The 25,180-nt window shown below is 39.7% G+C and overlaps 2 protein-coding genes across 4 annotated transcripts in view; one reads left to right on the top strand and one right to left on the bottom strand.

Moving 5' to 3' along the window:
- tenm1 (teneurin transmembrane protein 1) overlaps positions 1-11,776 on the top strand; it is a 125,903-nt gene extending 114,127 nt beyond the window's left edge. The window contains exons 24-29 of the mRNA XM_066714683.1: positions 49-284; positions 1,244-1,537; positions 2,907-3,294; positions 6,604-7,824; positions 8,159-8,301; positions 9,707-11,776. Coding sequence (XP_066570780.1) covers positions 49-284; positions 1,244-1,537; positions 2,907-3,294; positions 6,604-7,824; positions 8,159-8,301; positions 9,707-10,462 — 3,038 coding nt within the window. The 3' untranslated portion in view covers positions 10,463-11,776. The remainder of the gene's footprint in view (positions 1-48; positions 285-1,243; positions 1,538-2,906; positions 3,295-6,603; positions 7,825-8,158; positions 8,302-9,706) is intronic.
- Positions 11,777-15,214: 3,438 nt separating this feature from the next.
- Positions 15,215-24,850, bottom strand: sh2d1aa (SH2 domain containing 1A duplicate a). Of its 3 annotated transcripts, none has more exons than XM_066714682.1 (4): positions 24,398-24,850; positions 20,879-20,942; positions 19,584-19,770; positions 15,215-15,468 (listed from the first exon to the last, which is right to left on the bottom strand). In XM_066714682.1, the coding sequence occupies exons 1-3, from the start codon at positions 24,532-24,534 to the stop codon at positions 19,609-19,611; spliced, it is 363 nt and encodes a 120-aa protein (XP_066570779.1). In that variant the 5' UTR covers positions 24,535-24,850; the 3' UTR covers positions 15,215-15,468; positions 19,584-19,608. The 3 variants fall into 3 exon arrangements, with proteins under 3 accessions (XP_066570779.1, XP_066570778.1, XP_066570777.1); XM_066714681.1 differs by lacking the exon at positions 15,215-15,468 and adding an exon at positions 16,139-17,406; XM_066714680.1 differs by lacking the exon at positions 15,215-15,468 and having other exon boundaries at positions 16,139-19,770; positions 24,398-24,847.
- Positions 24,851-25,180: the final 330 nt, after the last annotated feature.

Genomic DNA, 25,180 nt, shown 5'->3' with positions numbered 1-25,180 from the left:
GAAGTGCATTACGTAAAATATTTTTCCCTCTGTATTTGTCTCTCACAGACCACGCACTGAACACCTACCGCGTCAGCGCTGACGGGTCCCTGCGCGTGACCTTTGCGAGCGGCATGGAGGTGACACTGAACACAGAGCCACACGTCTCCGGGGGCGTGGTCAACCCCACAGTGGGAAAGTGTAACATCACACTGCCGGGAGAGCACAGCTCCAGCCTCATCGAGTGGCGGCAGAGGCGGGAGCAAGCTAAAGGAAACCACACTGCCTACGAGCGCAGGCTGAGGGTAATGCTAGCTCTCTGTTGCCACTCTTCCTCAGCACAGAGACACACTGCACCACCACGGGCTGACAGTGAATACAGCCAGTCTCTCCAGAACTGGACTGCGGGTTGCAGTCATCAACATCAGAACAAAGTTTGAGTCTAGTTATGCTAAGCAAGGATGAGAGTCTGCAAAAAGTATAATGCATCATGGGTTTTATCAATAAGATATATAATAGAAATATATATATATATCATCAGCCTATATCGATCCACTGCTGGATGAAAGCTTGGCCAAGGTGTTTCCACTTGCTGAGATCTATAGCTTCCCTTTTCCAAGTCACCCCTGCAAAGAAAGTTTATAATTTAATCTTCCGATCTATGTATTTTTTCACCTAATGGATTAGTCGATAGCTTCCTTTGTAATATGTGAGATTTTATATATGTAATATATGTATATAATATCCCACCATCAGTGATTCACTGTAAAATCGAAATAATGCCCCTGTCGTACCTGCTGGGATGTGTTTTTTATATTACTAAACTTAATGGGTTTGTTTTGTTTCATTTCTGAAGAACCTAAAGTGAAAACCGAACTAGTGTCAAAACGGGGAAGCCCCCGAGGGTTACCAACTGAAACCCGCTTCAGAGAGAGAAAAATGACAGGAATAGGAAAATGACTGGGGGCCGTAGATATCCAGTGATACAAGTTTAATAGGCCCTGTTTCCATTAAAGAGTGGAAATTAAACTGAATTCATGTATTATGTTATCAATAATTACACCATGTTGTTGTGGCAGAAAATATGCCATAAATCCAAAAACCTTGTTTTTATGGGCCGTATTCTCTACCTTCCGAAAAATTTACAACATTGTTAAATTAAAACCAAACAGTAGCCCTCCCAGCATGCCTCTCTGCTAATGTGACTGTTCACGCTTCACTGATTCTGTCACTGATCTTTTATTATTATTATATTTATTATTAGGCTCATAACAGAAATCTGCTGTCCATAGACTTTGACCAGGCAACAAGAGTGGGCAAGATCTACGACGACCATCGCAAGTTCACTCTTCGGATCCTCTACGACCAAATGGGGAGACCCATTCTGTGGTCCCCTAGTAGTAAATACAACGAGGTGAAAGTCAGTTATTCACCTGCAGGCCTAGTGACAAATATACAGAGAGGAAACTGGTCAGAGAGACTTGAGTACGAGAATGGGCGTATTGTCTCGCGCACCTGGGCCAATGGGAAGATATGGAGCTACACGTTCCTGGAGAAGGTATGTAGGAACTCGTTACGAATGAGTTTCCTCTCTTATACTACTAAGAAGGGTTGAAGGACTTTAATGGGATTCTGTGTTTTATTTTTATTATTGTTTGTATTGGGTGGTCAAGCATTTATCCAAGTCGATATCGCGGTAGACAAGGTGTGGCAATCCAGCTCTCGTGCCTTCATTCCACCCAAAAACTCAGCGTGTTGTCCAGTGCCTGACTCTCAGCTTACTGAGGAACAGTCAAATAGTCACGTTAATTAATTGTAGGCATTGCCAGCCCCCGCACTGGTACTCACCATACTGGAACTGCCACGCACGCTTGTGAAAGAATAGTGTCCAATTGCGGCAAATCAAGGGCAAGGTTTTCAGAGAGCGATCGATTTTTCAATGTGTGTTACACAATGGCGTCCTGATGTAGCTTACAGCAGCAAATTGTATGCGAGTATGACAAATCAGTGAGCTAATGAGGAATGTGAATATGAATCGATATTTCTCCTGAGTAGCCAAAACAATTCGGAGGGGCAAAAAGCAATGTGGTTAATGAGCAATGCGGTTCTGTTGCACTTACTATATACAGGGTTCTCCCCACCCAACCTTGCCTGTAAAGGTCGTGTTGCAAAAAAAAAAAAATAGTTGGTTGCTTTATTAAAATGATGGGTGTGGAGTGGAATACTTCAAAAGTTATTGATTGGTACTTGCAGTGTTTCCAGTGCTTAAAAACAACTAAAAAGGCACATTTGAGGAAGTTGTGAATTCTCCACCCTCAGCTAGACTAAAAAGGCAACCAGTCTGCTCTGGACTCAACTCGGTGATTGACTCTGTATGTATCTATCGACCCAGTACATGGTAATTAATGATTGTTAAGAGTGATCAACACAGCACAACAGTGTCAGCCGGTGAGGGATCGATGGAAGCCAAAGTTCACAAAGGCTGCACGTTTGATTGCACTCTAATAACAGTCTAATAAGCATAATCACGGTAATATTTCCTCTCTGCAAATCAACATTTTGGTAAAGGAGTGTCACCCCAAAATTCAAATAAGACTTGTAGGAGAATTTGCAACCCCACCATGTGTATAAGAACCAAGTTTAAATTGGGAATGTAAAACAAAAAATTGGGTATGTAAAATACCCTTTCTAAAAACTTTTTTTCTGCTTTTAAAGAGTAAACGTAATCCTGCTCAGAAAGTTTAGCATGTTAGTAATTTGTCACTAACAGTTTCCTGTGAAAAGAGAAGTCAAATGGTCTCTGTGTCAAATGGGGAGTATGTGACTTTCTGTCAGTCTTTTAACATAACTGTATATTTGTATGTTCAGTATGCATGTATGTACGTTAGATACCTTTCACGTGTCGTCTTCTGTTCTCTTTGTCGTAGTCGGTCATGCTGCTCCTGCACAGCCAGCGGAGATACATCTTTGAGTATGACCAGACCGACCGCCTCATCTCCACCACGATGCCCAGCATGGTGCGCCACAGCCTGCAGACCATGCTGTCAGTGGGCTGCTACCGCAACATCTACACACCGCCGGACAGCAGCGCCTCCGTGATCCAGGACTATTCCCGGGACGGCCGGCTGCTGCAGACGCTGTACCTGGGCACCGGACGGCGGGCCCTGTACCGCTACAGCAAGCAGTCGCGCCTCTCCGAGATCCTGTACGACACGACGCTGGTCACCTTCACCTACGATGACTCCTCGGGTGTGGTGAAGACCATCCACCTGATGCACGAGGGCTTCATCTGCACCATCCGATACAGACAGACAGGTAGAGAGACAATTCGCCGCTGGGGGTTCAGTCCAGATGTTTGTGGATCGTTGGTGGAGGGGTGAGGCTAATGATTTGTAGTATTGTAGCATTGTGTTTCATAGTATTACTGGTCACCCTAGTTCATCTCAACGTAAAATTGTGGGGGGTTTCCCTATTATCATTGATTGACACTGTATAGATCAGCTTACAGTCCTGGAGGGTAGCATGTTGTCCATTGGTGTATAGCTGGTGAAGTGAAGTCTTGGTCACGGATGAAGGGGAGCAGAAATCATGACAACAAGCATGGAAAAGTAAACCAGTGAACTGTCCAATTAAAGGACATCTTCACTGTGTTTCACTCACATAACTTACGTAATATAACTCAAGTGACCTAGTTATTTGGATTTTTAATTGTTTAAAAATGTGATAATTGTTAGTACAGGCCTTTATCATACTAATATCAATGGACTGCCTATACACAACATTACGAAGGATTACAACAGAAAATACATAAGCAACACATTACAAGGAACACAGAAAGCAAATAGAGACGATTTCTAGAACAGAGACTTTGCAGGTGTATAAATAAGGGACTTGAGCAAATTAATTAAAAAAAAAACGAAATCTGGGCAAGTACAGTTGAAACAGTTCTAAACAGATTCACATAAATGCGAAGCCAAGTGCAGCTGCCTTGAAGAAAAACAAGTCAGGTCACCTGTGCTTTGCAGGTGATTTTCAGCCGTCCATTGAATGGTCTGAGTGAAGCCTTAAGGGTCCCAGATTCGGGGGGTGCCAGTTCCTGGCAGAGACGTTGAGATTGAGAGAGGAAGAGGCAGGGAGTCTGATCTTGCAGTCATCGAGTTTGTTAACAGACTGTCCTGAGAGGTTTAAAACAGAGAATCATGAAAATCAAAAGCTTCCCAGATGCTACTGCTTCATGGCCAAGAGTCTCCTCACGATGTCCTCTACAAGGCCTTACCTCCAGCTCACCTGTGGCCTCTCTTCCTCTCCCTCGGTCCTCATCATGCTTTTCTCTGTGGCCAGCTGTCTGTCAGTCTGTCGTCTCGTCCTCGGGGGACTGACTCTAACCTGCCCTCAGCCGATCTCATTTTGGTCTGATGAGCAGTTCTCTTGTCAGCTTTCGCAGCTAATTGTGGCTTGAAATAAGCAATCAGAAGAGATAGACTGGACTGACAAGAAAACCTGATTTTAGTTGTTTTCCTTGACCAGGGCTATGAGGAGATTACAGTAATTGGAGGGGATTGTCTTTTTTAATCCATTATTCAGCCACAGTTGTGATTTGCCGATTTAAAGTAGCTGCGATTGACACTTTGATTTTAATGGGAGGTGCTTGTGTGCTTGAGGTCCAGGATTAATGTGCTCACCACTATCTTTCTATTTAAGTCGACCCTGTGCTGGTGGTGTGAGTGATGGTGCAGGGAACGAGAAAGGGATTCATAAACTTGATTGATGACGTTCCCATCATTTTATATGCCTCCATTTATAGCCGCGTACCTTTCCTAATTCGGACTACTGTCCTCTGCTCTCGTTATATTCAATAATTAAGAGTTTGATCGCTGTCTATAAACACTATAAACAAACCTGGTGGGGGGGGGGCTGTTAAATGAAACTGTGTAAAAGCTTGTCATTTATGTTCATTATTTATAAGGGTTTCTCCTCTTACCCAATTATATCCAGCTATTAACTCCGTGTAAACAATTACTCTTTAGCCAGAAGAATACATTATTCATCCCGCTTTATGCCGGGGAGACGGTGTCGGAGGAATGTGATTGATCTCGGGATGAAGAAAGTGGCTTTTGATTGAGGAGTTGTGGGTTTAATCTGGACAGATGGAGAGTCAGCAGATATGTATCGGCCAACTTTAAGTGCATTTCAGTGGTCATTCAAGAAAGGGGAAGACGGCCAAGACGGATTAGTGTGTGGCTCCAGTGACACAAAATTAATAAGGCAGTGATGCGTGTGTGTGCGCATGTGTCTGCGTGTATGTGTGTGTGTGTGCGTGTCTGCGTGTGTGTGTGTGTCTGCATGTATCTACGTGTCTGTTTGTTTTTCCGCTCTCACAGCTACAAATTTGTAACAACTGCAAGCTTTTGACAGTTTCTTTATGTTTGCTGGTCTGTTGTTATTGCAAAGCTGCTCTGGTGGAGTAAAGTGTGATATGTTGGAAGGTGTCAGGGTTGACTATGTGCTGCAGATGGGTTGACTCAATGGCCTTTCTTACCGTGTTAACCACACTGACACTGGCAAAACATTGGACATCACACATAGATGTTCGTAGAAGCAAAAGCACTTTAGTTAGAAGCCTAAAGTCACAGTAAAGTTGTATCAGAGATTTGAAGACAATTTAAATTCAGGATCATATATGTATATATGTTTTGAGATGTGGGGAGAGAAGATACTGGAAGAGGATATTGAGTATATTGCAGTCCACTAAAAATACACTGATAACCCTGAACAAAGGTCATTAAAAGGTTGGTGTTTCTTTTGGCTCTCAAAAGCTACACGTTTATTACCATCACACATCATATAATCTGTATTCTGCTGTTTATATATAATATATATAATTCAGGAATCTTTTATTATGTGACTGTATAAAAAAGAAAAAACAACATCCATTGTGTGTGAAGTAGAAGGGTGTAGAAAGTTGTTGTTTTGAACATTACTTTGACTGACTGATGTTGTTCTGTTTCAGTTTGAATAACACTTGAAGACCAATGCACATGAGAAAGTAGTGAACAATAAAAAACATAATGCCTGTATTTAATGCAATGTTTATTAAATGGTAAACAGTGGAACATATACTTACACGCTTCTACTGTTTTCTTCACTTACCTTCACACCAACCTTTAGTTTGGTTCAGTGAAATCCTTAACACTTAATTAGTGGTTATTGATGATATTCAATGGTAAAAGGGGAAACATGTCTTGGTTTCAAATGTTTGTCCATGCTTGACCTCTTTTATTATATTTTGCTTGTAGGTAATATATAATCATTTAATTTATCGTGTTTCACTGCCAAAGGAAAAGTATTGGTGCATCATTTTATATTGTCTCTGAAAAAACGAAACCGTTTGCTTTATACATTATACATTAAAGAAAGCCATGAAACATTTGAATAAATTTGAACATATTTTTAAGATTTCAAATTCTAAAGAGCTTTTTCAAACTGTCTTGAATCAATATGTATTTTCTTTCATTCTTCCCTTCTGAAACCAGCATAACAAGTATTATGTTTAAAAGAGTTTCCACTATGTGCCTGCTTTGCGTCTTACCCTGAAATACAGAATCCTACTTCCTCTGTTTGCAGGTCCTCTCGTTGGACGCCAGATCTTCCGGCTGAGTGAGGAGGGTCTGGTAAACGCCCGGTTCGACTACAGCTACAACAACTTCAGGGTGACCAGCATGCAAGCCATGATCAACGAGACTCCGCTGCCGATCGACCTGTATCGCTACGTCGACGTATCCGGCCGGATCGAGCAGTTCGGCAAATTCAGCGTGATCAACTACGACCTCAACCAAGTCATCACCACCCACGTCATGAAGCACACCAAGATCTTCAATGCCAATGGGCAGGTGATCGAAGTGCAGTACGAGATCTTGAAGTCGATCGCGTACTGGATGACGATCCAGTACGACAACATGGGCCGCACCACGGTCTGTGACATCAGGATCGGCGTCGACAACAACATCACGCGGTATTCGTATGAGTACGACGCCGACAGCCAGCTGCAGACCGTGTCGGTGAACGACAGACCCCAATGGCGCTACAGTTACGACCTGAACGGGAATATCAACCTGCTCAGCCACGGGAACAGCGCCCGGCTCACACCCCTGCGCTACGACCTGCGCGATCGCATCACCAGGCTGGGGGAGATCCAGTACAAGATGGATGAGGACGGCTTCCTGCGCCTCCGGGGTAACGATGTCTTTGAGTACAACTCAAACGGGCTGCTGAGCCGCGCGTACAACAAGGTGCTGGAGTGGAGTGTGCAGTACCGCTACGATGGGCTGGGCAGACGGGTGGCAAGCAAATCCAGCCAAGGACAGCACCTCCAGTTCTTCTACGCCGATCTCGCCAAGCCTACCCGCGTCACCCACATGTACAACCACAGCAGCTCTGAAATCACCTCACTGTATTATGACCTGCAAGGACACCTCATCGCCATGGAGCTGAGCAGTGGCGAGGAGTACTACGTCGCCTGTGACAACACTGGCACGCCGCTGGCCATCTTCAGCAGCAAGGGGCAGATCGTGAAAGAGATCTTGTACACCCCCTACGGAGATATATACCAAGACTCCAACCCCAAGTTTCAGATCATCATTGGTTTCCATGGGGGTCTTTATGAACCGCTGACCAAACTGGTGCATCTGGGTCGAAGGGACTACGATGTGATCGCCGGACGGTGGACCACACCAAATTACAACCTGTGGAATGAGCTCAGCGTCAACCCAAAGCCTTTCAACCTTTATTCCTTTAAAAACAATTATCCAGTCGGGGATTTACAGGAAGTCACCCAGTACACGACAGGTAAGACGGAGCTTTGTGTCTTTAAAAGCGGTGACACCCCTGTTCTCCTCAGTCCTGGAGACTCCCATAGAGGTCAAATCATTTGAGACAAGTACCTTCCATGGCGCTGGAATCAAATCCAAAGCAAGTGAGACAATTAGGATAAGTGCTTCCCATTCTGGTTGCATTCCTCTAGTTAACAAGTGGAACAACACTACAGATAAGTATGTTATGGCTGGTGGAGATGCTGGACTGGAGTTATGTCTGCTGCCTGTGCTCTGATTTTAGTCTTGACGCTGTAAAACAACTGCCTTTCACAAGTGTCTGCTTTTCTTTCTTTCATTTTTTTTTAAAGATATTGGAAGTTGGCTACAGCTGTTTGGATTTCAGCTGCATAACGTGGTGCCAGGATTCCCCAAACCAGACGTAGATGGAATGGAACAGACTTACGAGCTGATGAAAACTCAAACCAAAACTCAAGACTGGGACCCGAGCAAGGTAAGCCACAAGAGACCTTTGTGTTCGCCTTCAGTGATAGTTTGACTCTACGAGCCCTTTTAACTGACTGATGTGCTTGATTGGAGCTTTTTAAAGGGTGTTCAGCTTTTAAGATGTAGATGATTCTCTCGTGTGGTGAATTGATCCAGTGCCCTGGGATCTCTAATTTAAGCAACTGGGCCCAGGTCTGATTTTATTGGGTTGTTTGCTACAATGTAATCAGCACTTGTGTCTGTAAATAATCTCTTTGTGTCGCCATGTGTAGTGTGAAAGTCAACCGCAGTCATTCTTATACTCCAGTACTTGATACATCATTATAATAATAATTACATTGAAATTAATTTATTATTACCGTACATACATGCAATTTTATTGTTCCCAGCTAGAAAACCATTCACATGACTAACTGTAACTCTCCCGTAATACACCCGCAAATAATTGTGATGAATATAAAACCAAACATGAATATTTAAATGACAAACACAGTGATATAAATATGTGATAAATACAAATATATACAAATATAAGTATGTTCTGCTTCCGCTTCAAACTTAAAACGTGTTTTGCACATTTTAAATGAGCATTTCAGTTACAATGTCAGTACCGGTGATTTGAGCTAACACCCCACACTATTAATTAAGCAAGATTAATTCGCCAAAACCGCAGATAATCACATACAGTGTATAGAAAGTCTACACCCCCTTGAACCTTTGTCACATTTTGTTGCGTCAGCAGTTTCTCAGAGTTTCATGCATTTAAATGAGGATGTTTGTGAAAAAAGATAAATATTAAAAAATACAAACTGATTGTAGCACACAAGGACATTTCCTTTCTGTTCCTTAGCCGCTCCAGTGTAGCTTTTGCTGTGTGGTTCGTGTCGCTGTCATGCAGAAAGTTTCTGCTTTCTTGCAGACGGCAGCAGCTTTTCCTCAAGGACTTTTCTATACTTTATATAAGTGTATACTCTATATAAGTGCCCCAGTCCCTGCAGATGAGAAACATTCACATAGCATGATGCTGCAACACCAGGTTTCACAGAGGATTTGTTGTGGGTTAGGATGTGTAGATAAATGAGGGGAAAAATTATTTTAATTCCAAGTTATTAGACAACAAAGAGTGACTATTTTGAAAGGGGGTGCAGACTATAGGCACTGTATATATAACATTATTTGATTTGATTTTGAGAACATATTCAAACGACTGTTCATTACATTTCTTACAAAAAAATACACGTCTGTTTTTAGTATCACAATGTTTTAGAAGCCAGGAAGAATAATTGCAGAGAAGAGCAAAAAATGATGTTGAAAATAGACCTTAATGAGTCTGGTGGGTTGAAATGAACAGATGGTGCAGAGAAAAGTAAACGAATGGGTTTAAAGTAAATTAACTATGCATTTCTCAACAGGCGGTTCTGGGAATCCAGTGCGAGCTTCAGAAACAGCTGAGAAACTTCATCTCACTGGAGCGGCTTCCCATGACCCAGATCAACGGCGCCCCCACGGAGGGCGAGGACAAGAGACCCCGCTTCTCCGCCATGTCCTCTGTCTTCGGCAAGGGCGTGAAGTTCGCCATCATGGATGGCATCGTGACCACCGACATCATCGGGGTGGCCAACGAGGACAGCCGGCGCATCGCAGCCATCCTCAACAACGCCATCTACCTGAGCGGCCTGCACTTCACCATCGAGGGCCGGGACACCCACTACTTCATCAAGTCCGGCCCCCTCGAGGGCGACCTGGCCGTGATCGGCAACACGGGGGGAGGGCGCATCCTGGAGAATGGCGTCAACGTGACGGTGTCTCAGATGACGTCGGTGCTGAATGGCAGGACTAGACGCTTCGCCGACATCCAGCTCCAGCACGGGGCGCTGTGCTTTAACATCCGCTATGGCGCCACGGCCGAGGAAGAGAAGGTGCACGTCCTGGAAATGGCCCGGCAGCGCGCTGTGGAGAAGGCCTGGACTAGGGAGCAGAAGCGGCTGCAGGAGGGGGAGGAGGGCATCAGGGCGTGGACCGAGGGCGAGAGGCAGCAGCTGCTATCCACGGGGAGGGTGCAAGGCTACGATGGCTACTTCGTGCTGTCCGTGGAGCAGTACCTCGAACTCTCCGACAGTGCCAACAACATTCACTTCATGAGACAGAGTGAAATCGGAAGGAGGTAACAGCGACGACAGCCTGCCTGCCTTTCCTTCACCAAAGACTGCCTGTTTTTAGACACTCGATGATTTGTTGTACTGTTTTTCTAGAATGACAACTCTGTAAATATAAAAGGAGAAACTGGAGAAACCATTTCCAACTGCCTTTAAATGTGACAAATGATGGTATTTTATTATTGTTCCATTGGGAGTTTCTTTATAACAGTGGCACATGCTTTTTCGGGGCTCGTGGTTCGTACTCTCCTCGCAGGCGGCGAAATCGGCAGTACAGTAAGTCGATTTCAGGGCGGCGAAGCTTTTTTATAATGAGAGGGCCCTGCGTTTCTCCTGGGAACGCCCAAATACCGATCCGCTCCAGTTCAGTTCGATTTGTTTGAGACAGGGAAACAAGAGCAGCAGATTAAACGCCTTATATTTAGATTAGGAATACAGAATTGTCACCGAAAATACGTACATTTGTTGAAGGAAATAGCATTTTGGGTGAATGATAACATTCAGCCATTAAAACTAGCTTAGTGGCAGCAGGTTTGAAAGTTTCTGTTAATATTTGGTTAATATCGGTCTACACAAAATTTTCAATAGTGTAGCGTGGCCTTTTAAGGGGTCCCCCTATCTCTTCATGCCAATTCAGACTCATGCAAAGCCCCCCAATATCGGTCACCCTAATTCTGAAATCGACTCTGCCTCTAGCGTGTTTTGAAGTAATGATGGTAATGACAAATTAGAGTATATACATTTAGTCACAAGAAACTGTAAATAGCAAGTGCTTTAATGAGAACAAGTGCTACAATGGATATGTTGTCACCCATTATTACGTGTCAATATTCTTGTTAATCAATAGATGCATTTTTTTTTTTGCAAACAGTAAACATTGCTACAAAATATCCATGCTAAGAGATCTGTATAGAGTTTACTTTTCTACAAATTATTTAATGCATAACAGTGCAGATTAAAAAGTTATTATCGGTGCATTATAGAAATATAATGCATATTGTGGTGGGAGCTTGTGCCTTTTTGTTTTTGATCTACTGTCTTTAAAGTGTGGAATAGCAGAAGAGAATCTTACTATGTTTCGAGTCCACAATGTTCAGCCCGAGGAGCGGCACCATGGGGGCAATGTCCTGAAACCTTTAGTGGACTTCAGTTGAATAGTGTTTGTTTTCATGTTTTGGGGTTTTGTTTTCCTGCTTCGATAAGTTGAGAAATCTGTTTTGAGTGTGAAGAAGTCTCTTTCATATCATACTGACGCAGCTCTTTATAAGTGCTTACTGTGCATAACTCACCAAAAGAAAGACCCTTTATTAAATTCTTCATTTGTTATTTGGCGGGATTTCTTGCCATTCGGAGGAGCTAGCAGAGCTGTGACTTGTGGGAGCAGTTGCTTATACAGTATTCGCTATGGACTGTTATAGTACGTCATGTAAACAGTACATCTTTATCTTTGTAGTCAAAATATGTTTTCATGTGCAATTAAAGGAAAATAGATGCCCTTCTGTCCTAAGACGGAGAAAGATCGATATCTATAAAAGCAACGGCAAGGCGATGACATGAAGTATGGTATTTCTGTAACCTCGATTTTTCAAGGGCAAGATATTAATAGTCTTAATTGTTTTCTCGAGAAAGACATGCGTTTTCGAATCTTAATTATGCCGCGCAACGAAGGCACCGTGGGGAACCGAAATTATTACAGAGCATTGATTTGGAGGCGAGGTGGGTGTGTTCATTGACTGGCAGAAGTGTTGCTCTTGACTGCAGCTCTGAAAATAGGTCAAACTTAATTATTTCTTCTTCGGAGACGAGAAATGCGATGCCTTCAACTAGACCTGCATGCTTCTCTCGCCCCGTCACATCTTTAGAAGTGCCGTCTCCCGGAGAACTCAGACAGAGTTCCTTATCCTGAAGTATCGGGACGCTGTAGTGATTTCTGAAGGACACTCCAAGAGGAGTGGAAAATACCCTGCAGTCAAAAGATTGTTCAAAGGAATTACCAGTTAATCATTCTGCCTCCATAAATAGCCTTTTGAATACTAATTTCTCCCGTGACCTGACAAAAATAGAGCCGAATACATATTTTTGTTTGGTTTGATCCAGAACCATTGATGTTCTGACCCAAAACTTTGCCTGTAAGCAAACTGGCTGTTGTGCGTTCACCACAGAGAACATCATCATCCTAGCCAAACAGAGCAGACAGCTCTTTCTATCCCACCACAGCGGTAAACATTGAGCGATTGGAATTAGTATCTCTGTTGATAACTAAAAAGTTTCAATACAAAATGTAAGTCATGTTTTTTTTAACTTATGAGACACTCCTCCTTTTTTTAGAGTGTGTTTCAATGTTTCCCCGCAGTGACGTCTCAATTCCTGAAATTACACTTCCCGTTTTTGCCCCCTGTCAAACCCTGGGTCCTATTTTGCAGACGTTGGTAAGTGGGACAAGTGGATTTTCTCCATATTTGCTTTCTTGTAGATACCAACATTATTTTAATCTGGGTTTGTCTATATTTCCACACTTCAAGGTATACAGCCATACCAGCGTTTTCATGACATTTCAAAGGTTCATACTTCCTTTTTTGGGCAGAGTTACAATCTTAAAGTAGTCACATTACATCATATATGCTTTACTGTACTAAATGGATGTGGTCTGCTGTTGGTTGGTTTACAGTGCATTTCTGTTAACATATATAGCAAAATACACCATTGTTTTCTAAGTAAAGCAAGAACAGCAAGGATGCAAGCTGCTGCGCAAACACTTCTATCTTCTGATCTTTTGTATTTAGTGCAGTTCAGTAAAGTTATGTTGCCAAAATAAGAAAACATAATTTGTTGTCTTATTTTTCTTCTAGTTCAACTCACATGAATCAATGTATCCCAGACCATTACTGCATCGAATCCTGTACATTTATATCGAGCAAACATGTTGTCATGATAAAATAAACCGACATGTGGAATAATTTATTATCCTTCTTCAGCAGGTTGCGATACTTTAAAAACATGAGGCTCTTATATTTTCTAGGGCCTTCCATTTAAGTATTACTGTGAAAATATACACCAGGTGTTTCCAATGGTGAACCAAATGTCTGAGCTGTGACACACTTTTGGAGAGTGAAGAGGTAACAGCTCTGCTCTGATAGAAATATACACCAATAAATAATAATAATAATATGATTAATGTTAAAGTTGTCATGATCACAGGTTCCATGGACTTTAGTATGAGTTTGGATACAAATTAATAAGAAATAATAGTAATGCATAATCCAATTGTTTACCTTTCCTACATGCCCTTGTTTATAGATTTATGAACGTGTCTTTATGGTTTCTTATATGATTTCCTGGGCCTGTTTTTGTTTTGGTTTCGAATGCATTATTAGAACACATGAGACTTGACACGGTCAGGTCACACATACCATCATGGGCGTACACACCACCTCTGTCTGTCCAGTCATGAGATTGTTGTCAGCAAAAAGCCAACTGTGCAAGATGTCCAAAAAAAGACACACACAAGAAAAGGATGGTTCTCGCCTATTTTTACCTACAAATGTATTTTTGAAAGCCCACACTTCCCCGCAAAATAATACTAATAATTATTGTGAAGTCGGCTTCTTCATATCCGTACAGTCCAGGGTGACGTAGCTGTGGCTGAGCTGTGGGCAGTGTGCAGCTCTCATGACACAGCTGCATTGAAAGCACTCGATTGCATTTCTCACTGCGGGCTTCAGTGCCAGAGGCATGTCTTTTGTACAAGTGCTCCTCGGCTGCTTGCTGTAAATAGTACAACGACGACGACAAAACTCAAACAATCACAAAATCTAGTTAATATATTGAGTGTCAGACTTTCAGTAAAAAAAAACAATTCTTTGAACTTTTAATTTAAAAAAATAAATGTGCAAATTAAGCCTTTGTCGTGCTTCGTTTTTCATTCTCCGTTGCATTCGAGTGGGACCGGCCGTGGTCGGTCGAAGCTCGAGGTGTGGGATCCAAAGTGTTCGGGCGGCACAAACACACTCCTTCTCTGGGTTGGAAAAGGTTGAGCTGATATTGTGTTTTTCACAGACCCACACAGCTTGGCTTTTGTGTGGGGTGGTGTTGAAAAAGGAAAACATCAGCTGTGAACTACACGTCAGAGAAGTCTGTTTTTAAAAACACAGCTACCTTTATATAGATTGGTTTTAATGTCTTGGCGTCCTTATGACCGCCTTGAAACCAGTGTGGTATGTGTTACTATGTCTTTATATCTTTTAAGAATTGTTTATCCTGATGTTTTTTTCAATTTGACATTTTTTTCAAATGTCTTTATGCATCGACTGTTATTTTGTGTTTTGTTGTCATGGATAATAGCGTATGGAATTAATCTGTAGGATTTCAGTAACAGTGTCATGTCATCCCACAGTGTTGACTGCCAATGGTTTGAAAATTAATGAGGCATTACACTGCAGGGGAAGCAAAAAAACTGAGAAAAATACAATTAATTAATGACTCCCAGGTCCTTTAAATACAATCATAACAGTAAGTGTTGTCTGATGAGTTAATTAGATAATCAAACCCTCCTTTAAACAAGCCTCAATGTACCAAAATGTCATGAGACTAGTGACTGTGGAGTAGTACTACAACATCCATCATGCTTTCTGGGGGGGGGCTTCCCACAGGGTGGTCCGCAGGCTGATTCAAAAGCAGGTTGAACCAGACAAAATTACCTTTGTATACCTTTAGTTTCAGACATGATTTAACATTTTACATTTAACAGTGTTACATTTTAACATTTTTAAATCAAAATGAAGGCAGGTAGACGCCCCCAAAACAATAAGAGGCATTTTTTGTTGAATGGTTTTCATTATCAATGTTTAATGTCTTACTGGCTGGCCTAGCCGTTCTCAGTTCTCCGCTGCTCTCGGTTAGACGCAGCCCATTGCAATGCAGCACCATTTGTCCAATTAGTAGGGAGAGGATGGGAGAGGAAGAGGTAAGTGCAGTGGCGGTTTTAGGGTTAATGGTGGGATAAGATCGAAATGACCTCCCTAAAAGAAAGAAACAAAAAAAGGCTTTAAAAGTTATATTAATAATTTTGTATTTCTAGTATTTAGATATAAGCAAATACGTTTTGTCTGGTATATATCTGGACTTCAGTGTTCAAAAGATAATTTTATAATATGCAGTAGAAGATATTTTAAAAGTCGGCTTTATTAGCATTTTAGGAAACTGCAAACCAAAGCAAGAAGAGGAAATCCTACTGACCACTTACAGAACATTTCTACACAACAGACTCTTTCTTGCATGCTTGTAATCAGCTCACCTCAAATGGCTTTGTGTGAAAGACATAAAGAATCTGTGCATGTTGTTTTACCGATCATTGTTTGAGATATCTTGCCACATGTTCGTGCATTGATTACTGGATAAACTACATTTGAGGCATAAATCTTTCAAGTAGGTTTGTCGGCACATTCTTTGTTTACTCATATGGAACAAACATTTCATATGGTGGATGATGTGTGATTTTAATTTTTTTAATATACCAACATTGCCACCTTTTTTTGTATATTTAAAATACCTGGGATTTATTTTAAATATATTTTAATCTGTAATACAATAATATATATGTAATATATATATATATATATATATATATATATATATATATATATAAACAGTGCCTGAAGAGTCCAAAAAATCAAGAGAGAGAGATGCATGGTCAATCAAAAGGAATTTAATAGGAATTCAATAATCAATCTCAACAGTCTCAGAGAAGTTACAGGCACTTTTATGCAGACCAGACAGGAGAGAAATTTCACGGCCCACATGTCTGTCCCATGATGAGTGTAGGTTCGGTTTCTGCCCGACAACTGCTCAGGAGGAACCATATATAGTCAAACCAGGGGGGAATTAAGGCATACGTAATGTTTAATATAAGGGGAGTTTGTACGATGAATCACAGTTGAACTATAGCACAGTACGACCGTGACCTTGTTTACACAAGCATGGTTCTTCAGTGCCTCCTGATTGTATAGATGCAGGAAGTCAGCAAACCTTGTTTGTTGGGTGGAGGAGTTGGTGGTTGAAAGGTCTACTCCTCAGCCAGGCCAATCACGTGGTACCTGGCCACGCCTGGTACAACAGCAAAATACGTATAACAATGTATTTTCAATATATAAAATAGATCACAATATGCATGGTGAGTACCAGGTCTGAATGTTAATTGTTTTTGACAAAGTGATTTCAACAGACCCCCTAATTGGGCTGAAGAGTTTTAGCTCAAATTTCAGCAGCACCCAATTCCATATTCCAATATAATTTGTCATGATCCATCTATTTTCCAAAGACATTTCCCAGGGACAAAAGCTCTTTCCTTCCAGTGGGATCCACTGCTAAAGATACTGAAGACCATGTCATGTTTTTTTTGTTTTTGTTTTTTATCACGTTTCTCACTTTTACTTTTCCAAAATAGATTGCAGATTACATTTCAGTTTGACAGTTATCAGCCAGAGTACAATGCCAACCACGACATTAATCAAGGATGTAGTAATGATGGACTCAAATAACACTCAGTGGATTGAGGCTGTAATTGTCCACTTTGTCTCCAGTTTTGTATTTACTCGCAACAGAAAAGAATCACCTCTGTACAATAAAATAAGAGTCCCAGATCTAAGAGTGGCACATTAGAAGGGTGAAAAGCATATAAAACAGACGCCACAGGTTTCCAGTCGGATCTAAACATATTAAACGCACGACACCACAGCTGCCAAGTCCCATGTTTCACCCACATTCTTCTATCTTCATGAAGGTCTCACAGCCATCACTCACAGTTTGACCAGTTGTTCACCATGGCCATGCCATCCTGCTGCATAACCACATTGTCTTCACCACATACTTCATACATCTGTGAGATTGAGGAGTGTTCGTTGGCCTCCAGATGGAGTTAATGGCTTCTCGAGGTTTCCCTTGGTCATCTCCAAGGTGCTCTTCACACATTTTTTTATCCATAATATAGGAAAACAAATATTTTCAGTTTACAACAGAAAAAAAAAACATTTTCTTCTTCCATTATAAAATATATATATATATATATATTGAAATACTGAAAAATACAAGACTGAAAATCAATGTACACAAGCTTGTCTTGAAATTCTCACCCAGGGCAGAGTTAGCATATATTTACATATATTTACAATAACTAAGAGTTTTAACTGCCCTGACCATCAAGTGTATATTGTAACACAGACCTTTTACTCAGCAATTGTCTTAGTTTGGTTTACAAATGGAAAATCAAAGGCTTTGGCATGGAAACAAAATCACCTGTTTTGTGGTCATTGGTTTAATTTAAACTCAACCACATGGGCAGTGCGTTTAGCTGTGCCAGGAGTATGATTCGATAGGGTGCATCGTTTGCATACTTTAATCCTTTTCAATGTTTTTTCTTTCATTTCCATTTAAAGATCATGGTTTTCTTTTACACTGACTTGCATTATTGTTCTGGTGGTTGGTTGGGTGGGGGGCATTTTCAGTGTTTCTGTGAAGAAATGTACCTTGATGAGCAACTTGTTTTTTATTCCAAATAACTGTCATTTACTCAAATCATCTTTGTAGTCAGATCGGGAGAGAGACACATATTTTTGTAAACTTTTTCATGCTAGTACTCAGGCCAATTATTAATCCCGACCCTCGCGCTTTCCGAAAATGATTCAGCCACAGGGGCGTGAACCCACCGTGGTGAACAAGAAATTGGATCTCCTCGAGTTTAAAATGCCACCTTTTGATTACGGTAATTTAACTGAGCATTGAAAGGGAATGGGCATACTCATACAGCCTGGATGCAAACTGGGGCAAACCAACTGGCTTAAACTTGAAAAAGTGTAGGTCTGATGAGGCATTATTTTTTTCCTTTAAAACCAAGCAGGACGGAACATGTACAGCATGTTTTCTGTGCATTGGCTACTTTGAAATGTTTTCCATGACCAAATGTGCATGCTGTCTATAAACAGGTAAGTGATTTACCACACAACTGGAATTGTAGCCTCTAACTGACTTTGAATTACTATTGTTTTTGTTTTGCATAACCTTGGTTTACATAGAACAGGAATACAACAAAACCAAAAATATTTTAAAAAGTAGAATTAGTTTCATATGCACCATCGTAAGCACCCCTTAGAAAATACCATTAAAATTAGGTGCTTAACTGAGGTGCAATGATAAAATCAGATGTTTGACAGAAAAGTACATTATTCCTGTACTAACAGACCATGGAGATTAACTCATCAGAAATCATGGACTATGGAAATTCAGAAAATGACTGCAGCATTTGTATCATGTGAAAATAATAGACAGTTTCGCTTGCCTGCAAATTTGAAAATGGCTCAATTTGAGGATCTGTTCCTTTTTTGGGAAAAACATTTCTGGAAGTTTCTGAACCTGCCTCTATATCTATTTCCCATATCCAATATTCCTTAATAATCAATATATGTCAACTAGTGGCGGTGGTTATTATACAGAAGAGAATGAGTTGGGCTCTACAGCCGGGCGCATGAGAAAGTCATTGCCACCACTGGCTTCAAAAGAAACGAAAACGGCCCTTTATATCACCCTGGGTAATAATCCAAATTAAATATACATTTTGATGCACTTGCCAATTACAACACCATTATTTGGTGGCAGATTTTCAAAAGGCAGAAGTACAATACAAATGTAGGTCAATTATTTGATTTGTATCAACATGATAAAAAATTTAAATGTGTATATAATTTGCGAGTTTAAGTTAATACTGCTATAACCATGATTTAGCTAAAGCAGTAATTCTTGCTGCTTTCAAACAATAGGAAGGGGATGGGGGGACGGGGTCTCTACAATAGATTCTCCTTGTTGTTTTTATAATTTACAATTCAGTTTTTTTACAACCTCTCAAACAACACAAAATGTAAATATGTATTCCAGAGCCACCCATATTAACGTGTTAATTAATATGGAATTACAAAAAAACATGTATCGTACTTTGTCAGTTCAAAAGAGGTCAAGTTAAGGATAGGAAGTTCAAATAAGGAGAACTGCAGGGAAAATTCAGTTTTAAATTTCATCTTCATGCAAGCTGTGATGCAGCCAGTGGGATGACCATAGAAAAATGCTGCTGTTCCAGCTGTCCGCTCACCAAATCATGGGTGTCTGAGGTTTGCCTATGGTTCAGTAACATGTCCAGGTTTGGACTTGCTGACGTAGTTATTCTCCACGTTGACCGGGTAGAGGAGCGGGATCGCGATGCCCTGGTCTGGTTTTTGATAGGCGGAAATCAAGTTCTTGATCTTTCGAAACATTCGTTTATGGACACCTGGAGCCGTCTAGAACAGACATACAACACAGTTAGTTTGAAGTTTCTGTCTCACATCGCATGCCCATTTCAGATACAGTGCACACTCATAATTGTGTTAATTAAAACACGTCAGCCTGAGAGAGGCTTCTCAACACAAAGGCTTGCTTAATATTTTGGTGAAGAACAGAAAGCCTGCCAGCATTTAATGTTTTATAACTAGCTTCCTGTTCCAGAAAAAAATGTATTTTTTATAGGAAGAAATAATGTCAGATTTTTTTGTTTGTTTTGGGTACACCTGGAACCCAAGCACAATATATATATAAATTAATTCTAGGATATTTGTGTGAAGATAAGATAAATATTTCCAGAGTAATATATTTTCACTGTGTTTTTATTTGAAGTTTCTATGCAGCCGTCACAAACTTATTGCAGTATGATTTGGAAAGATGCTGCTTAATATTTGCATAATAAATTAAATGTTACTTGCTAGTGCATACTGCACGGTTTTCCATTTTGTTTTCATTCAAAACCTTTTAGTTTTAACTGACACACTGACACTTATTAGCACCACAGGAAATAAAGGAAAACATTTTTTTTTTTGTTCTGTGGAAAGCAGTTGAAAGTAGACTGCTTTCATTCCTTTGTTTTTCAGGGATTAACCCATTGTATCATTTTATCGACCCCTCCAGGGCTATAATGGAAATAGAAAGTCTGAGTGGTCTGTACACACAAGAACTCCTTTAACCGAAATAAAATTTCTGGGGCAACTTTCAACTCCACAAATAAAAAAGGAATATCATTGTTAATGTGTTTCCAATTTGCAATTCACTGGTAGGTGAAAGTTATGTTATCTTGTTTAAGGCATTGTATTATAATATAACAACAACTCTCATATATTTAACAAATCATTTACATTTATTTTTTGGTGGAGATAATAACCTTCTATATTTCAAATCAGAAAACTGGATGCACTATGTACGTTTGGTCATCGGGGAGTCTTACTGAAATATAACTAAGAAAGATTCATAATGAACTATTGATTGGATGAAGGAAAGATGATTGTTCTCTAAAGAAAATGCAAAGAAAACAGTATTGCAGGCTGGTACTGCAGTCAGTGTTGTTGATTTGTCACTCACCTCTGCAGTCCAGGACCCCCCCTCCACCTGGTACAGTCTGTAGGTGTAGACAAAGCCTTTACACCTGCAAACCAAAAGAATATAAGAAGATGATGATGAGGATGATTTTGGTATTTCATAGTAAGGCTCTGCTGATGCTGTATTACTGTTTCACAGATCTTTTACATCAGCTTCACAATTAAGTATTGACATGCAATTAAAACCTTATAGACACATTATGACATGAATTGTGAAAAGTGTACTAAAACACTATAAGGCCTGATGCTGCAAAAATAATTTTATTTGGTAGAGAACACAAAGTCCTCCAATGTCAGCCAATCTATTAGACAGTGCAGTGAATAATGCCCGCATCAATTTGCCTCTTGACTATTAATGTATTTATAAGTATATTTTCCACAGATAAATATTATATATATATATATATATATATATATATATATATATATATGTATTATCGCTGGACTATTATTGACTATAACACTGTGCCCATCCATTTTAGAGTAGGGACTACATTGTAAGAACGTATTTATAAGTATATACTACACATTAAATAACATGAAATGTCAATAAACAGTACATTTAGAATGTACCTTTGTTTAGGAAGATTATTTGTATTATAATAATAATATGTATAGTATTATTATAAAATGTATTATAATATATAATAATAATAATACAAATAATCTTCCTAAACAAAGGTACATTCTAAATCAAAAATTCAGTAAATGACGGAAAAGCAAACAAAAAAAGTTAGGATTTGATTTTTTTGTTATGTTTTTCAAAGTACATTTTGCTGGCTGTCCACAATTATAATTGGTCAAAACAATACAAAAAATGCAAACAAAATGAAAATTGATTAATTCCGAAATTCCGAGATTTGTTGATTCTCAGATTTAAGGAACTAATTTCAACAGCTGGATCCATTTGATTATTATGTTTCTATTTTACATGTGCCATGTCTTTGGGTAACGCTTTAGAGATTAGATTTCCTTATTAAGCTCATAGAATAATTAATACAGAACCTGCAACCTGAAAGGCCTATCAAAGCCATATAACAATGAGGACTGTGGAATTTGTGAAATGCAGTGTTAAAATAATCAACTGTCAGACAAACAACTGCTAATTTCATTACTTTCATGCTACCAGAAAGTGTGAGTGTCTACAGTTCATAGGCTACTGGTTTCCTTATTAATAATCTTTAGAAATCTTCTGCTAATTGCAAGAGTTTCCCACAAGAACAGGTGATTGTGGTGGTTTCAATACAAGTGGAAAGTAAAATATTTTATTGCATTTTCTTTTGCTACCATTAGTTTTCGGGGCACTATTCTCTATTAATACTTGACTTGTTTCTATTAAATTGTTTTGTAAAAAAGACATTTCATTTGTGTACTCATTCCATAATGCATGCTCCAACATAAAACTTGAACATGAAGCAAGATCCAAAATCGTAGATTCAGATTCAGGAGCCATGCAGTTGAAGTACATATTATAATAATGTGCATATCCCTTCAGAAAAACCTAGACAGGTTGCCTGTGGAATAAGTCTAAAGATGAAGAGGTAAAGACACAATCAACAGACATTTGAAAGAGTCGTGGCTGGTGTTGGTGGCTCTCTGTGACTCTTTTTCATTTTGTTTTTAACTCCAAATCAACATCCTTTTTCACAACTTAAAATTATGGTGAATGTGATAATGACGCACCAAGCAGATCGGTAATGTTGTAATAATCTGATACACATGAAACATTTTAAAGCATTGCAATAGTTCAGTACAATCAGTATGAAATACAAAATTGTATTTCATACCAATAAATCACAACTATTCACAATAGTATCATGTCTTATTTATGGCACTGTATTTAACCAAATACATAAATAAACATGGTGTGTTCATCTCAGAGTCCTTTGATGTGGCCCTTCGCCTGAGAACACAAGACTGGGGTTCAGACTAAATAAGGGCTTGTACACTGACAAATGAAAGTGTTTGATGGTAATACCTTTGATTTGGCTATCTCATTATATAACATACTTTGTTGTTTAGTTTTTTCTTCATATTGGTAATTTGTTTTAAAATAAAATCACTGTTTTACAATACCTTTATATATCTTTGCAAATCAAACTGAGAAGATTAATTAAACCCTATAAGGCATCAAACAAAAGAGGTGAGGAAGACTGAGCATGTATGCCAAGTTACGTGCGAGACAATTTATACGTGAACCGCCATGGAGAGAAAACAGCGGCAGAATTAATCCGTGCTTCGCCGGTTCCAGATACACTAATGTGCTTTCAGTCAAGTCAGTTAAATAATGAATAGCTTTTCTCTAGGTGCCTCGTTATGAAATTCAGCAACTTCCAACTGAGCCCTACGTGGTACAGTCCTCAAAACCACAATACAAAGAGATTCAATCGTTGATATCAGTTCTCTAACCAATGAACGGAAAAAAGCAACTTAAAATAAAAGTATAAATAGGCCAATTCCATGAACCTGAACTTCAGTTCGGTTTTGCATAGATTGTTCTTGACCTTACTTTAAAAAGAATAATACTGCGGTATAAGATCTTTGACATTTTTAAGATACCAGTTCTGCATTAGCATACTCTGAAGATTCATGGTTTCCTTTGGTACATTGGAAAACATCTGAAAGATTTCACTAGATTTAATTTATGCAGTATTTTTTAGTTAGGTATACATATATATATATATATATATATAAAATTAGGAAAGGGGGTGAAAAGTCACCACACAACAAGCTAAAACAAATTGCATAAACTAAATAACATCTGACACTATCAGATTAAGATTAACTAGGGACTAAATCTTAATGTATTAATTGATTTATTAATCTAAATATGGTGGTGGTTAAATGTAATGATATGAGATTTGAATAAGTAAATCTGTAAACACAACAATTACAATGAAATGTGTATATCAAAAATGTTTAGTTGTTCTCTTTTCTATCTTTCATTGCGGTACAATTCAGATTGCCCTCCTCTCTTTCATATATATCCCCTTTATACAGTCCCAGGTATGGGCCCCTTCATTTGAAACATGTAAATCATATCGTGTCAATCACTCTTTAATTTAGTTCTTGTGTTCAACTAAACTATACTTATTTATCACTTATATCTTTACAGAGGTGATTGAACACTGGTACAGATTCCAGCTGTCTGAACAAGAAAAGACAAAACAGAGGGTGGCAATACTGAATAAATTAATCAAGCATTAATTTAAATGCTGGCATTTAACTAAAGGCTTAGTGAATGTTAACTGGTATAAGTATGATACACTTCTAGAGCATATAAATACAAATATATATATATATATGTGTGTGTGTGTGTGTGTGTGTGTGTGTGTGTGTGTGTATTTATCCGTATGCATACAACATCCATAATTTGAACGTCAAATCCACCTGTGCGCCCTGATAACTGTATTTTGAGCTTTTCCCTGAGATGATCATTTTCTGTGTTTTTGGCTGAAAAGTCCTCCTCCCTGCCCCTCCACCAGCTCGCTCTCATACTCACAGGACGCACAGGCAGAACACGCCGGGCACCGTCTCGCTGTCCCGGATCAGGTAGCTGCCGTCCCTCCCTGCCGAGCTGAGGAGCTTCTCCCCTGTTTCCCGGCTAATCCCCCCGTGATAGACAGCCAGAGAATCCATCGTGCTGCTGAGGCGAGGTGTGCAGCTCAACTGCTCTCAGCAAAGTAGTGAAATAGAAATTGAAAGGAAATGAGAGAAAATCTTGCACAGGAAATAACATGAGAACAAAGTGGTTCAGCCTCTCCTATAAAAGTGTCTCAATTAAAATTACCATAAAATGTAGATGGATCTCAATGAAGTTGTTGAATGTGCCTGTTTTTGGTTTTGCTTAAAGAATTGCCCTGTCGCACTGACGAGGTCTGTTTCAGTGTTTTAACGAGAGTAGGTTCATTTATGTGCATGTATTTGTAATGCAGATTATTGAAATTGTCATCTTCTGGTGTTTTACATCTGTCAGCTGAGACTGATTATTAAAACATTGCATAATAGTCTATGTATTTCTTAGCAGACACCCTTACCTAGGTTGAGTTACAGTTGATAATAAAAATATACACATTTAGAAAATAGACTGTCCAATCGAGAGGAGGCCATTCGCCCCATCGTGCTCGTTAGTGATCCAAGGATGCTATCCAAACTGATTTTAAATGTTCCCAAATTTTCAGCTTCTACCAGTCTAATCAATTGATATTCTGCATCTTGAACTGAGAGGTCAGTGATTAATTCCTCTCTCAGCTCCCTCTGATGTTCAAGAAATGGTGGCTTATTT

This window comes from Amia ocellicauda, chromosome 10 (genome assembly GCF_036373705.1).
Source record: "Amia ocellicauda isolate fAmiCal2 chromosome 10, fAmiCal2.hap1, whole genome shotgun sequence".
NCBI classification, from domain to species: Eukaryota; Metazoa; Chordata; class Actinopteri; order Amiiformes; family Amiidae; genus Amia; species Amia ocellicauda.
Note: the sequence above shows the minus strand (reverse complement) of the source record. Positions and strands in the feature narration are given on the sequence as shown.

What these genes read in the sequence shown, in the direction of transcription:
- sh2d1aa (XM_066714682.1), bottom strand. Translation starts at nt 24,534, where the DNA reads ATGGATTCTCTGGCTGTCTATCACGGGGGGATTAGCCGGGAAACAGGG. An exon ending in GTGTTCTGCCTGTGCGTCCT is followed by an intron (nt 20,943 to 24,397) that starts GTGAGTATGAGA and finishes TTTGGTTTGCAG; the next exon opens with GTGTAAAGGCTTTGTCTACA. An exon ending in GGGGGTCCTGGACTGCAGAG is followed by an intron (nt 19,771 to 20,878) that starts GTGAGTGACAAA and finishes TGTCTGTTCTAG; the next exon opens with ACGGCTCCAGGTGTCCATAA.